The following is a 15,259-nucleotide window of genomic DNA, read 5'->3' as shown; positions in this document are numbered from 1 at the left end:
GCTCTCATTGGTTGAACTGCTAATTGTGATGGACAGTCAGGATCAGTCTATAAATAAAATCTCACACCTGTTTGTCAGGTTTACGAGAACTGGGAAGGTCGGCCCAGCCCACATGGAAACAACAGATGTGGCACAATCAACATGACCGACGGGAGGTGGAAGCTCTCTCCCTGCAACAGCGCAAGACCGTTCATCTGTGAGAGAGACTCGGCACATGTCAACATGTCCGCCTCTCCCTTCGATGGATGTGGAGTACATTCGTCATGCGCTAGAAATGAAACCGAAGGGATGTACGAGTGTCTCTGTCACGATGGTTACGGCAGTGACGGTTTCTCTTGCAAAGGTGCGTATGAAGTATATTTAGCGAACTTTGAAGAAACAAAACTGCCATGTCACGTCAACTCTCATGATTACCACCATTTAAATAATGGTGAATTCAATCTCATCATGCAACGTCAGTAATCCACGATGCTTTAGATATCAAGGTGTTCAAGACCTTATTAAGAATGCTTTGAAAACACTTTTTGTCTTTTCTTTTTAACGTGGTGGTCTAAGGATACCCACATTGCATATCACGGGGATATATTTTGTAGCAAAAACATGTGAAGATTCAATAAAAGATTATCAAATCGTTTTGCTACAGAGTTTCTTTAAGCTGTCGATGTTATGTTATATGACTTTCCATATTCCTTATGTAATTTTGACATTTGTAAACATTCTAAATGCTTTGTTGAATCCTTTTTTGCAGATATTGACGAGTGCAGTGACGGTACGCATAACTGTCATCACAAGGCAGAGTGCCTTAACAATGCCGGCTCCTTTTCATGCCAATGCAACCATGGATTCATAGGAAACGGTACATCATGCTCAGGTATATCACAAATTTCATCATATATATCTTGGGAAAGGTGTTCTTGTTGTACGTTACATGAAGGTTAACAGGTTCGCTGTTTAATGGAACTGCGATATTCATTTATTTATTGTTTATCTCAGGCTCGACCGCCCGTGCACACATACTCAACACATACAAACATGACACATGCAACTGGATAAAATTTTGAAAATTTTATACACACATACTCAACACAAACAAACATCTTAAAAAAAGAAGAAATTATTTACGCCAAAAATAGTTACTCAAGCAACTGGATAAAATTTTGAAAATTTTAACCAGTTGCTTGAGTAACTATTTTTGGCGTATCTTACTACCTGGATGTCTAACCTTCATCAACGTAAGAAATTATTTAGCTATGTAGAATGACTATATAAACCCAACACAACGATATGCAGTTAAGGCCACTGTTGTGATGTTACACGTTGATAGAGCAAAACAGAATCATCAACGGCATTGTCTACTAATCCGAAGCCACAATTTGTCTTTTAGATGTGGACGAATGTGCAGCAGTAGGAGAGGCCCCTTGCGACCCAAAGGCAAACTGCACCAACACGGAAGGTTCCTTCCTCTGCAGGTGTGACACAGGATACACGGGAAATGGCACGTCATGTACAGGTATGCAGCAGTTATGCAAATATCCTCGACGCAACAGGATGTCTAATTGTATACATTATAGGTATTAGTGATGACGAGATACACTGCCATTGGCCATTAGTATTTAAGCCAATGTTTCATGCAGGCTTTAAGTATAAAGACTAGAAAGAGTGTTTATCATTTTATGTAACGTTACATGTGGAGAAATAAGATATTTAATTTCCATTTGATGATTGCAGATATTGACGAATGCACTACTACGACTACACACAACTGTCACATGAACGCACATTGCACAAATACTGAGGGGTCGTTCTCCTGTGCGTGTAACATCGGATACACTGGGAACGGAACATCATGCGAAGGTTAGTACAACTGAAAGACGAAGACTGACGATATTATTGTAACGGCAGGTTGCACATGGCAGTGTTACAAAGACACGATTTACACTTGGTTATTAATGAACTGGCAAGTGATTTTGCGTTTGAATGGAAAACGCACCACACACATGATCGGTATGTACCGTGTAACGTTACTTTATTCTACATTCTTACCTGATGCAAATATCATTATTTTCGTCGTGCCTTTTTGTCTAAATATTAGATATTATCAAGTACTTATTCATACAGATGAACATTACTTACATCTGAGATGAAAAGCTTTTGTCAAACCTTTTGCAACTACCTGTTTTTTTTTTCGTTACATCAATACCCTGTGTTATATGTAGGGGTTTCTACTGATATTCTTTATACTTCAAAATATGCTAGAACTTGAAGTAGATCCTATATACGATCTCTTGCTTGCGACCGTAAGAAATATGAGACTTTTTTTACAGACATCAATGAATGTGACGAGGGTACAGCCGGCTGTCATCCGAGTGCTTCTTGCACCAACATCCGCGGGTCATTTTCCTGTGTTTGTGACACTGGTTACAGCGGGAACGGTAGCTACTGCACAGGTAAGTCAATAGATTACAAAACGTTGTTTAGACATAGTCAATAACAAGTATGTTCTACCATTTCATGCAGAAAATCCCAAATGACTCTTCTTCACAAAATTAAGTTATTCTTATTTAGATACTGCATATGTATGTTTTCTGTTACTACTTGTTTAACAATATCTTTTTTCTGCCATTTATGTAGATGTAAATGAGTGCACTCCAGGAACTGAGGAGTGTGATTCCAATGCCACCTGCACGAACACTGCAGGGTCCTATACGTGTGAGTGCATCAATGGATACAGAGGGAATGGTACATACTGTACAGGTATGTTGTCGTCTTTCGTCATAACTTACCTAATTGCTTTACGAAGATATTTGCAACCCAGATTATTTGCTAACGGGAACACTATTTTTTCTATATCTATTTCATTCGCCCAAGTCTATTGCGTACATGTAAACTGGTTTTCTAGGTTAATTGTTTTCTTTTTGTTCACAATTTTCTTCCTTTCCGTTTGATCACAGATATTGATGAGTGTGGAGAAGGTTCGAACAGCTGTCATTCTAACGCAACGTGTATCAACAGTGGGGGATCATATGTCTGTGCATGTAATCCTGGATACGATGGAAACGGTACATTCTGTTGGGGTAAGCACATGGTTCACCTCAGGCCTCATCAATTACATTACCACTCTTACTTGATAAACCTAATTAAGTAATTTCTTTCAAAACGAAATCAGCTGATTTATAGACAATTCAAAAGCCATGTATGGTGATAAAGGCTTGTTTTGATAAATCTTACTGTTTCATACAACACATTCTATATCACAGATGTAAACGAATGCACGACAGGGAGTGACTGCGCTGAAAATGCCACCTGTATCAACATGGAAGGGTCATTCTTCTGTCAGTGTAACCGTGGATACAGAGGAAACGGACTGATTTGTACAGGTAGCATTATACTTAATGATTATTTGGGTCTTGTAAATATGAATCATATAAAAAACATTGGATGTACAGATACCTTTCACTATGCTAAAGTTTACGTTAGTTGTTTTAAAGAAACTTTCTTCAGATCTTCTAGTTTCCCGGATGTGGTCGGAATATTGCAAATAATTACATTCGTCAAGTCGTCAATGTTTTGATGATAGCGCGTTTGTATCTGTGTAACGGTGTGTATAGTTGAACATAACTGAAGAAACTATGGATGAATTTCTATGAATTTGCGATTAGGTGTTGACTTTGACCTTGGTACTGCTGCAGAACTTTCAGTTTTTGTATCTCGTTTCAGATATCGATGAGTGTGCTGAGGACATCTGCCACTCAAACGCTGCCTGCGTAAACACTAATGGGTCTTATTCCTGTGTGTGCGACTTCGGGTATGTCGGAAACGGTCAAATCTGCACAGGTAAAATCTATTTGATACAGCTGGCTTCGGGTAGACAGTGGACAAGCAAACTGAAAACTAAAATTGATTTTGAAATATATAGCACTAGCACTGAAGTTAAGAGTACTTCATAAGAATGGGAATATACTTCTGTTGACAAAAATAAATATCATGAATAGTTGTAAGATATTCAATTCCACATTATTGTCATGTCTTCATGAAATCAATAACATGCCATTAAGTATTGTTTGCTGAACCAGGGGCGTTTTTGTCATCTCTCGTCTACCTCAACAGTTTTCATCTTGTTGTATATTTATCATCAGTATTTGACTAATATCAGCTGTAATTACAACTTGTGTCATATCATATTCCACAAATTATTAGCTCAGAATTTTGCTGATTCATTTTTTTCAGATGTTGACGAGTGTAGTGACGATCTGCACAACTGCCACCCTAACGCCACATGTAGCAACAGTGCCGGTTCTTTCTCATGTCAGTGCAAGAGCGGATACACAGGAAACGGTACCTCATGCACAGGCAAGTTAACATGAATACTGTACTAAAATGTCATACTAGTATTAGGCTTACAACATTGTATAGAATTTCAAAAGCGTTGAATCGTCATATAATGTTTGTCATATTACGCATACGGATATAAATGATTATTTTGCTGCTGGTGATGACGACGACATCAAGCTAGCAATCCTCAATCTAAATTCAATTTCACTTGATGACATTGTTCGACCTCGCGTTATCTACGAAATATTATTGCTTTTTAAGGCTTTTAACATGTTAATTGCAGATGTAGACGAATGTGCATGGGAACCTCGAAACAACTGCGATGAAAACGCCCTTTGCACCAACACTGACGGATCCTTCCAGTGTCTGTGTGATGTCGGATACGCAGGCAACGGTGCAATTTGTACAGGTACGTATCTTCTAGTCAAGATACATAGTGCAGATACATAGTGCATTAACAAGTCAGTTTTTACACTACATCTATTACCAATGACAAATACATTACCCTGATAGACATTTCATTCTATCGTTGTATCACATGGCTATTTTCAAGAACAAACTTTATCTAGGATTGACGTAATTTCAGATATCGATGAATGCGCCATGAATACCCACGACTGTCATCCTAACGCTACATGCCTAAACGCTGAAGGGTACTTTACCTGTCAGTGTAGGAACGGATACATGGGGAATGGCACGTATTGTACAGGTAAGGAGCATTCTATTAGTTAAGATGTAGGTATTGAGAGGACATATGGTAATTTTATTCCAAGAATACATTCTTCTTACGTTTCTGCCAGCAGAGTCTTAGAATGCACATTGACTATGTCATAAATATATAGAATCTGGTCGTTTTTTCCAATTCGAAACATACAGGGATAGAAGTCGACAGACATGTATACAATTCATTACCCACAATATTTTGGACATGCGACAAGAATGTATACTTTGAAAATATGTTAATTGACTTTCAGACATTGATGAATGTTCTGACAATTTACAAAGCTGCCATCCAAACGCGACGTGCACCAATACGGACGGGTCATTCTCCTGTACCTGTAACCTCGGCTATGTTGGAAACGGCACGACTTGCACAGGTAAGATTATTGTGTCTACTTTTTATACCTTGCCTTAGTTATTTGATGTTTCCAATATACAGCGATGTGGGTGTTCCTTTGCACTGAACAATTTGTATGATTTGTAACAAGGGTTAGACATCTTCGCGTCAGAATGTGAAAACGTGTTGACCATGTGAAACGAGTCATTGATTGATTCAGTTAAGTTGCGTTTTTCAGATATTGATGAATGCACACCGGGCAGTGAAAATGTCTGTGACCAAAACGCCACTTGTACCAACACCGACGGATCATATTCATGCAGTTGTAACAGTGGGTACGCAGGCAACGGTACATTTTGCACAGGTGCGTAAAATTTGACCACAAATTGTTCGAGGGCTTCAAAATAAATATATTGTAGTGCTTGCAAATTAATGGTCATTTAAGAATTACGTAGATATAGACCCACAAAATGCTCGACAATTGCACTAACTTCAGGGTTTGGGAAAATCTGGAAACAAAGGTAATTGGTTGACCGCAACATGTACGATGTACACTCGATTTATTTTTCAGATATTGATGAATGTGCAGCGGGAGGTAGAAACAACTGTGATCAAAACGCAACCTGCACAAACACTGAAGGATCCTTCCTCTGTAGCTGTGATGAAGGGTTCAAGGGAAACGGCACAACTTGCAAAGGTATTAACATGTATTCTATATCAAATCCATCAACTAAAAGTCACCGAAAACAGACATGCAGTTTCACATTGGGAAACGAGTTTAATCTGATTTCTCTGTCTATAGTAATTTTTGTCAAGACAGCGCCACATCTAAATATACTACACGTAAAGTAAAAGTTGTCACTGTTTGATGTGGTGGCTCATCTGATCATACCATGTTATCATTTTTTTACCATCAGATATATCATTGACGTATTGTCCACGGCGACAAAGAAGGGGCATTATGTGGCAACAAACAGTTGGTGGGATGATCTGCCAACTCCCCTGTCCCAAAGGCACCAATGGTAAGTCAATGATATTTACTGCTTGGGTGAATAGATCTGGTATACCTATTTTAATACCTAAGTGTAAAATTGGCTCTTATGTCTTGCATAATCAACACGGCACTATATGAAACCAGGTGCACAGTGAATTGACTGCCATGTTTAAAAGTGTGTGGTTAATGTAGCTATAGAATTGTCTAGTACCTGGGTCAGATACACCCAGCTAGCGCTACATTGTATAGTGTAGACTCACATCATCTTTCAAACAGTATCAAACAAACCAGGCGCGTTCTGTTCTATACAGGTGCCGCTAGCTGGACGTGCGGAAGTAACGGGACATGGGAGGGAGATCCTGACCTAACTGAGTGCTTGTCACACTGGCTCCACGATCTTGTGAGTTTCAGTCATTGTTATATCAAATACAAACATGGCTTTAAAACTCGGAACTATAAATGCAACGGTCGGAGTTAGTGTTGTTGTTGTCCATCAATTATTTTGCTGACTACATACCACATTACAGGTAAATCTTACGCCATTCAATTCCTCTTTAAGTTTAAATTTCAGCTGTAGAATGAGTTACTTGAGGCAAACTTTGTAACGAACCCATTCTCCCAGAGTAAGTGAACATGTTTTTTTCCCAACAGAATGCAACATCTTGGAATAGACATTTATGTTCATAATGCGCTATATACAGAGGAGGGACTTTTGGCAGTTTTGCTTGGTCCTGGTAGGAGCTGAATAGATAGTCAGAGGTATAAAAGACGCTCATGTGTGTCAATATTCTAGATTGAGAGGGAGACATCAATGTAATCTCTTGTGATCGTATCTGTTGTCCTTCTTCAGGATAGAGGTCGACCGTCTAATGACGTCATCTTCTCAATGGCAGAACATTTGGAACATCAAAAGTACATATACGGTGGCGATGTCATCATCTGCACGGAACTGTTTGGCCTCATGGTGAAGAAACATGAACACGAGCTGGACAGTGTACTGCACGAACACAAGAGACACATCGTCACCAACTTTACTGAGGTCTGTGCAAGCGGTATTTCTTCAATTTTATGTGTGAATGTGGACAAAATGATACTGCAGTATTAAAAATCTAGGCATCTATCTTCACTAGAGTCTGCTTGACGAACTTGACATTAAAGTTTTGGACCGCTGAGCTCTAGGGGTCTAGTTTGCGACCGTTGAGGCAGGGATCTACTTTAAGACCGCTGAGCTCTATTAAAGGGTCCTGTTTTGGACCGTTGAGCTCCAGGGCTTTAGTTTTGGACCGTTGAGCCAGTCTGCCCGGGTCTAGTTTAAAACCGCTTTGCTCTAGGGGTCCAGTTTTTAGACTAGTGAGCTCTAGGGGTCTAGTTTTGGACCGGTGAGCTCTATAGGGTTCCAGTTTTGGACTATGTATGTTCTAAATGGGCTGTATTATAATGCTATCACCAAGTTGTTTGGCTGAATGAATAACGCATATTATATGGTTAGTATCACTTAGCCCATTGGCCAAAGAACTGTAAAACGTATTTACATGTACGACCCTCGGTATCTTTATTCCCCGATAGTCGATGCTAACATGCGGAAGTGCTCTTCTGAGACAAACCGAAGCCTGGGGCGACATTCCTATGGTGAGTTTCTAAATCATATACATCGTTACTGAGATCGTCGAGTCTATTTTCATTTATTACAGGTTTACGATTGCAAAACCTGTATTGTTTTCGTTTGTTTATTTTGGCACCGTCATGCTTGTTTCCCATCATGCTAAGGATGAGGTGTATGATGGGAAGGGGTGTCAAATTTTGGATTTGTAACTTGTAATTGGCAGGCCATTCTTTTCTTAATTTTGTTGCGCGTTGACTGATGAGATGGGATGGCGTGGGATAATCTGTTATCTTTAACAGATCATAGGAATGTTTTATCGTGTAGTTGTGGGTCTCGTTTACCTTTGTTTTACCTTTGTGTTTCTTTAATCTAACTCCACTATGCTTGCAGGAACGCCGGTTCAAAGTGGCCCCAGAAATAATGGACAAAGCCGAAAAGTCAGGTCTTCTCATGGCGAAGAATGTCCCTGATGAGACTGTCTCAATCACACGGGAAAATATAGGTAAAATGATTCCAGTTTTGCTGTTGCTTTTAGTTTGACATTAGATTTCAGTACTTACATACAATACAAAAATGTACAGATACTAATAAGGTCAAATATAGTCTTTTGTTGGCAAGTGCATACCTGTTCAAAGGGTACTTCTACTATAGATTGCCCGTGCTCAGACAGAACTAATTCCGGTTCAATCATGAGAGATAGCGGATGCTGTCTGAAGCGTCCGACTCTGTTGGAGATATTATTCATGCAGTTGTCTGATGTATGATATTGTCTTCTGTTCCACAGTGATGGATATTGTTGCCAAGGGTGACGGAAAACAAATGGACTTTCCTCTTGGACGATGGACGGCGGACAGATCCTCTATCTTGGCACGCATACCGGACCAGATAACAGTTCCCGGGACAAAGTATAAAGTCGTGGCCTCACTCTACAGAAAACTGGGCCAATATCTTAAACCCAAGGGGGTTGCGATGACACCTCTGAATGAAAGTAATTTGGAGACGGACAGAGTTCTCTCTCGGGTTATCTCGGCAACCATCGTAAATGACGGCCATCCTGTTTTGCTCAATGACGGCACTGTCACAATATTCCTGGAGCACAAAAAGGTATATTTTGACCTTTTTTTTATATTTGAAAATTTCTCAACAGTAAAAGGTTGAGAATAGATAACCAAACGTAGAACAATATGCTATTCTGTTGATCTTGAGAGCGAGGCGCACGTTCAAATAACGTTCCATCGTAATATTTTACAGGCCGTCAACGTATCAACAATGTGTGTCTCCTGGAACTCTGGGTGAGTGCTTTTGATTTCAGAAACTTAGATACATAGTCCCTACGACACGTCTCAGAGTTAACATGATCAAAATTATTTTGATGCTGTCAAGTTGATATGCTTAATACAAAGGGAATCGGATGTGATCAGGAATGCACTTTACAACTTTTTAAATCATCTGTAGAAAAAATGATTGGATCTTGTATCTATTCCAATATATCTTTTGTAATTTCAGTGGAAACTGGTCAACGAAAGGATGTAAAGTGAAGAAAAGTGCCATGACGTACACTATCTGTGAATGTACCCATCTCACCAATTTTGCAATTCTCGTTGATGTAACAGGCCTAGGACAGCAGGTGAGTAAAGAAATGAGACATCGAACATGATCTCTGTTTATTTGACCAATTTGGCCGCGCCTTATTGTACGTCTGCTTGCTAATAAAATTACAATTCAATGTTGCAGGAACTATCTGCTCTGCATGTCATCACGTACATCGGCTGCTCCATTTCCATCGTGTGCCTCTTCATCTGCATCTGTGCATTCCTCGGTTTCCGGTAAGGCGACTTAAATCAGTATACGGATTTCAATGGTGATGCTGTTGATGGCAATCATGATGTTGATATTGATGTGGTTGCAATTTTGATGATGTTTATGAATCAGTTGATGATGCGATCAATTATGGTGATTTATATGATGATATGATGATGAATATTATGATGATGATGTTGTTTATGACGATGATGTTAATTATGAAAATGATGGTGATGATGATGATGATGATGATGATGATGATGATGATGATGATGATGATGATGATGATGATGATGATGATGATGATGATGATGATGAGTATTGTTGATAGTTGATGATCTAAGGATAGTTGCCATCTTGTTTCAGGCGGGTCCGTTGTTCTCGAACCATCATCCATGGAAACCTGTGTATCTGCCTGCTGGCTGCTGAACTTGTTTTCCTCGTTGCCGTAGATAAAGTCAACAATCCGGTGTAGTAGCACTCTATTACATGCTTAAAATTTTGAGTGTTTGTGCTGAAGTATCATTCAATTGTTTGGTTGGTTCTATCTTTTTGCTTGATCCTTCTCTATTATATTATGATCAATAGTATAAACCAAATATCACCAATCTAACATTTTGAAATATATCATGTTAAGACTCTATAGAATGATAGGAAATGTGCATTATGACATTATGATAAAGCCATTATAACGAAGAGCTAAATCCTTTGCACAGGTGGCATGTGACGCGACAGCGATAATCCTTCACTACCTGTTCCTGGCCGTCTTCACATGGATGTGTGTGGAAGGAGTGGAGTTGTACGTCATGTTCATCAAAGTCTTCAACTTGAAACGCAACAGGCTGATCTACTACCACATAGGCGGATACGGTACCGCTTCCCTTTTTGTTATTAATGTTAAATAATCGGACAGCCACAACAGAAATAGAACGTTATGCATAAAGGACATGCGCAAAAGGTTACTATCTTTCGTTATGAAATGCAGGTTTTATACAGAATACAAATTGTATATCACACTTCATATAGCTCTGTCATCATACATCTCAACTTTACAAAAATATATATATTTCAGGAATACCTGCAGTAGTGGTTCTCATATCAGCTGCCATCAATTATGGACTTAATCTAGAAGGTTATGGACGGCGGGAAGCCACGGAAGACGAAGAGAAACGGAAATAGTAATGCATTCAATATCAATCGGTGCACCCTATACGATTTAAGCACCATATTTAACAGTGATTTACGCACTATGTGCTAAAAAGATATCCTGCTACTGACCAACTTTTCTAGAGGACTTAGCAATGAATGTTAATTTCTTTTTCCTATAAAATCTAGTTTTGCTTTAGTATAGTTATGATTGCGGATGCTTTCTTAACCTTCAGTTGTTGCCTTTTGGAAGAGTTTAGTAACCAACAAATGTCATCCTTCATCGTCAATGACCATTCATACTAATCGGTCTAACAATACCTCGTTGTTGTTGGTTAATTTGTTGTTGTTTATATTTCTATGCATTTCTGGTCTTTTGACAGCTGCTGGCTGTCAGTTCAGAACTATTTCATCTGGAGTTTTGTTGGCCCAATGCTGTCGATTATTTTGGTGATTATCATTTTTCATTTGGTCAAGTTTCATTGACACATGATATGCCATGCCCTTTTGCAAATCAGCTTGGATAAGTTGAAGGTGCGACCCAGCTATTTTGGGATGGATGCTGGTATTAACATTCATAAAGCAAAGTATCTGCATTCTGGTAAATGATATTATAAATTAGCATGACAACTTCCATCATTCCTGCAAACATTTGAGAAATCATTGTGTTCTTTGACCTACCGGAGTGATACATAACAGTTATACTTGTTTAGTATTTGACCTTTTTACCGCATTATTGTCTTTGCAGGTGAACTTGGGATTCCTGGTCATGACCCTGAGAGTGATCTACTCACAGAGATTGCACGATAAGCAGGAACAATCCTGGCAGGGAGAAAAATTCAAGTAAAACTTTTTTTTAAATGGCCGAAACCTTGTGCTACATGAAATACGTACTTCGTGACAATGACACCAAAACATATGCAATTGAGCATGCTTTATAAAAGATACATTTACCCAATTTTTTGTGTGACAACCATGTTTTACTCACTTCGATTGTACTCATTTTATAACACTGCTTACAGAAAGGTTTTCCTGTGTTTTCTTATATTAACCGTTCAGGGGCAATCAACCAACTAATCAATCTATCAATCAATCAATCAATCAATCAGTGAATTAACCAATGAAACTGAAACAGTATGATGGACCATTGCAGGTTCTGGATCCGTGTGTCCGCGGCCCTGGTGTGTGTCCTGGGACTGACATGGGTGCTCGGTGTGCTGTATGTCAGCCAGGAGACCGTCTTCTTTGCCTACGTTTTCACCATCTTCAACTCCCTACAAGTATGTATATACTATGGCTTGTGTGATATTGGTAGTCATAGGTACAATCCCTTTGGGGTTATAAGAGGGGTTTTAAAACTGTAATTTCTTTGTGTTTTTCAGGGCCTATTTGTGTTCGTATTCCACTGTCTGTTGAATGAAAAGGTACGTAGTGGATTTCTAGTGCGTGTTATAGAGCTTTTATATCGAGTAACCAATGTACCTAATACATCATCTTCATATCTGTAAAGTGAGTGTGCTTCTATCTGTAAAGTTAATGAATAGTTACAAACATTCAACCTGGCTACAATCTGAATAACAAGAAAGGTCAAAGCTATCATAGTGTAACTTTCCTGCACATCATCGTCAAAATAATCCCCACCTAAATTCTTCTCTCTGTCGCCTGATGCTTGAAAATATCTTATGTATGTTATTCCGCGTATGCCCTTTGTCTAACCTTTACTTCATTAATTATGTTTCACTAAGAATTAATTTTGACCACCATGCAGGTGAGGGATGAGTTCAAGCGACAGTTGGCTCGGTGCACGTGCCGCACCAGCAAGAGGAGGCAGGGATGGAGGACCAGCACCACAGGCGAACAGGTAAGAAATATTTTAGTGTCCGATTATGAACATTTGTTCTTTAAACAACAATGAAAAATAGTACAGAAACACTAGAAAATTGGAATGTAGCATGAAATTCCATCTATACGCTGGTACTCAGTCGAGCATTCAATGCGATTATGTATTGTGTGGGAAAAAAACCTGGCTCAATTTGAGAAATATTTGAAATTATTTGAAATATTCTTTTGAATAATGTCCTTTGCTGGTACGTACTAGGTAGATCAATTGATCCCCAAAGTTCAAGCAAAGTTTCTTGCTTGCTTACGTTACGTAGAGCAAGGTAACTTTTAATTATCTTAATCAAGCATGATATTCCATGCGAGTTGAAAAATAATTGTATTTAAACACCGTACAACCCATTCTTTCTTCGTCCCTTTTCCTGAACAGATTTGGCTGGGTGACGTCACAGACAGTTCGAAAAGCAGTCTCACTAGAGACAGTAGGATTACAAGTGTGAGTTCAGAGGGCACAACTCCTGACCGGTGCTTAGTGGAGAATAAAGCCAACAACAACAAGAAAGTATCCTACAATCCAAACTTAACCTCATATCGATCAAAATGAATGTGAATACTTACTTATATGTGTTTAATGTTTCTATCATAGCTCTAGTATAGTGACTATGATAACTCAAAAGGGAGTGGGGCTACATACAGACTTATTGTAATTATAATCGCAGGATCTTATGAAGATAAAATAGTTATTTATCAATAATCTATTAATGTACAGGCAACACTGTATGCGCACATTAAATCAATAACTTATAACGACTATGTAGATATGATTATATGGATGACATCCCCGTGCGTCTCAATTTTCGTTCGTTTCCAAAAAGAAGAACTTTTCATCCATACTGTAAATCATAAAAAGCAGCGGCAAAATGAGAAAATACATGCTGTGAATTGCAAAAGAAAATCTGTATTTCGGAAAACAGATACTAATGTCAGAAAGAATGCCAAAGTCAATTCCAAAGTCAAAGAAAAGGTTTTGATAAAAAGAACAAAAATATATTTCGGTATACCGTACACTGTATGTTTAGTTATTTGTTCATCCTTCCTGACCACGTAGATTTCATAAAAAGGGCAACTTTTTTTGCCAAGCATTTGTTTATTCTCACACTCGCATCAGTTTTCGGGACCCCAGAGGATGCCATCCATATAATCAAATCAACATTGGCTAACTATGTACAAAGTTTACGAGCTTTGATTGCCTTTATTATAACGTATAGTATATTTCTGCCTGTAGCTGTGTACAGTCATGTTTTACTTCGCATAAAGTAGTCTTTATCCACAAAACCAATAGTTTTATCGATAACTTGTTGCATGAAAAAGTGAACGGTAGACTATCGGTACAACTGAAGATGTCTGTACGTATTTAACGGTCTACATTATACCTGCTACGCGGTACAATGTAAAGTCAGAGTGGTATCAAAGACACTTTGTATCTATATCTGGATCTATCTTAATATGAATAGCGATGGCTTTGTGCACTGTGCATATTAGCATTTTCGTTTATTGATGGAGTAAAACATCATTTCATTTATGATAAAGAGTCAATTATTACCATTAGGCTAGAATATATGCCTGAAGATAGATCACCAGTCTTATTATTCTTTGTAGAACACACTATATATATATATATATATATATAGCGTTATTTTCATTGGTCCTTCTTGCTGATTGTCCAGATGATTTTTGGGTCATAGCTGAGTGTAAAATGTATATTTTTCAATATCAGAATCTTTCCCATGCATTCGCTCACCGAATATAAAGAATAATACACACCCTAGCGCAGTACCCGATCTCAACAAGTAAGGACGAAAACACTCTGTTTTTGTTGTCTGATAACCAACCCAATAATATATGGCTCGGCCGATGCGATAATGGGTTATCATGTAGTAATCTCAGTTAACCAAGGTCTGCAATCAACAGATTTAGATGTAGGCGGCGTTCTCAATTTCATCAATGTTATTTGGTCATATTTGCCCCGCCTTCTTTTCATTTATACACAAGTCCTAAAGTGCTTCCATGGTCGACTATTGTCTACATTATCCTCCTTACACGCAAAAGAAAAAATTGAATTGGTTTCTAGCGACGTACACAAGTGACAAACAATGAGTTAGACGTCATAGGGGTTCAAAGGGATCAACAAATTATTCTCGCCAAATCATGTGAAACGTTTAACGACCACGCCCTCTTTCGAGCGTATCCAATATCATAAACAACATCCATGGCCAAGGAGATCTTAATTTGGTCCAGCAAACATACATGTAAAGCTGCATTATGTGTTTAGTGTTGAAAAATGTTATTGTGTGAATAGCTATGTCAGTTATGTAGAAATAACATAAATATATAGCAATAAGAAGGGAAAAGGAACTAGAATTCAAGAAAAACAAGCCCCCATTCGTCATTTTCTAAGACTTGACGCAACCTGAAATGGCCATTC

General features: G+C 38.5%; 1 protein-coding gene across 1 annotated transcript; it reads left to right on the top strand.

Annotated features, from left to right (window-relative positions):
* The first annotated feature begins 4 nt into the window (after window positions 1–4).
* On the top strand, window positions 5–14,452 carry LOC136432784 (adhesion G protein-coupled receptor E2-like). The gene is made up of 31 exons (XM_066424276.1): window positions 5–343; window positions 749–871; window positions 1,385–1,510; window positions 1,729–1,854; window positions 2,325–2,447; window positions 3,258–3,377; window positions 3,718–3,834; window positions 4,228–4,350; window positions 4,616–4,741; window positions 4,919–5,041; window positions 5,307–5,429; window positions 5,628–5,753; window positions 5,961–6,086; window positions 6,307–6,411; window positions 6,695–6,783; window positions 7,234–7,422; window positions 7,950–8,012; window positions 8,377–8,488; window positions 8,771–9,090; window positions 9,238–9,278; window positions 9,493–9,613; window positions 9,721–9,812; window positions 10,156–10,258; window positions 10,506–10,659; window positions 10,862–10,967; window positions 11,319–11,385; window positions 11,684–11,778; window positions 12,089–12,215; window positions 12,318–12,359; window positions 12,704–12,796; window positions 13,205–14,452. The coding sequence occupies exons 1-31, from the start codon at window positions 142–144 to the stop codon at window positions 13,376–13,378; spliced, it is 3,777 nt and encodes a 1,258-aa protein (XP_066280373.1). The 5' UTR covers window positions 5–141; the 3' UTR covers window positions 13,379–14,452.
* The last annotated feature ends 807 nt before the right edge of the window (window positions 14,453–15,259 follow it).

The sequence above is a fragment of the Branchiostoma lanceolatum genome, chromosome 4 (genome assembly GCF_035083965.1).
Source record: "Branchiostoma lanceolatum isolate klBraLanc5 chromosome 4, klBraLanc5.hap2, whole genome shotgun sequence".
NCBI classification, from domain to species: domain Eukaryota; kingdom Metazoa; phylum Chordata; class Leptocardii; order Amphioxiformes; family Branchiostomatidae; genus Branchiostoma; species Branchiostoma lanceolatum.
Note: the sequence above shows the minus strand (reverse complement) of the source record. Positions and strands in the feature narration are given on the sequence as shown.

Bases quoted from the DNA above. Each gene is read 5' to 3' on its own strand.
- LOC136432784 (XM_066424276.1), top strand. From the start codon at position 142: ATGACCGACGGGAGGTGGAAGCTCTCTCCCTGCAACAGCGCAAGACCG. The intron at 872-1,384 runs GTATATCACAAA...TTTGTCTTTTAG, and splicing joins AAACGGTACATCATGCTCAG to ATGTGGACGAATGTGCAGCA. The intron at 9,091-9,237 runs GTATATTTTGAC...AATATTTTACAG, and splicing joins TATTCCTGGAGCACAAAAAG to GCCGTCAACGTATCAACAAT.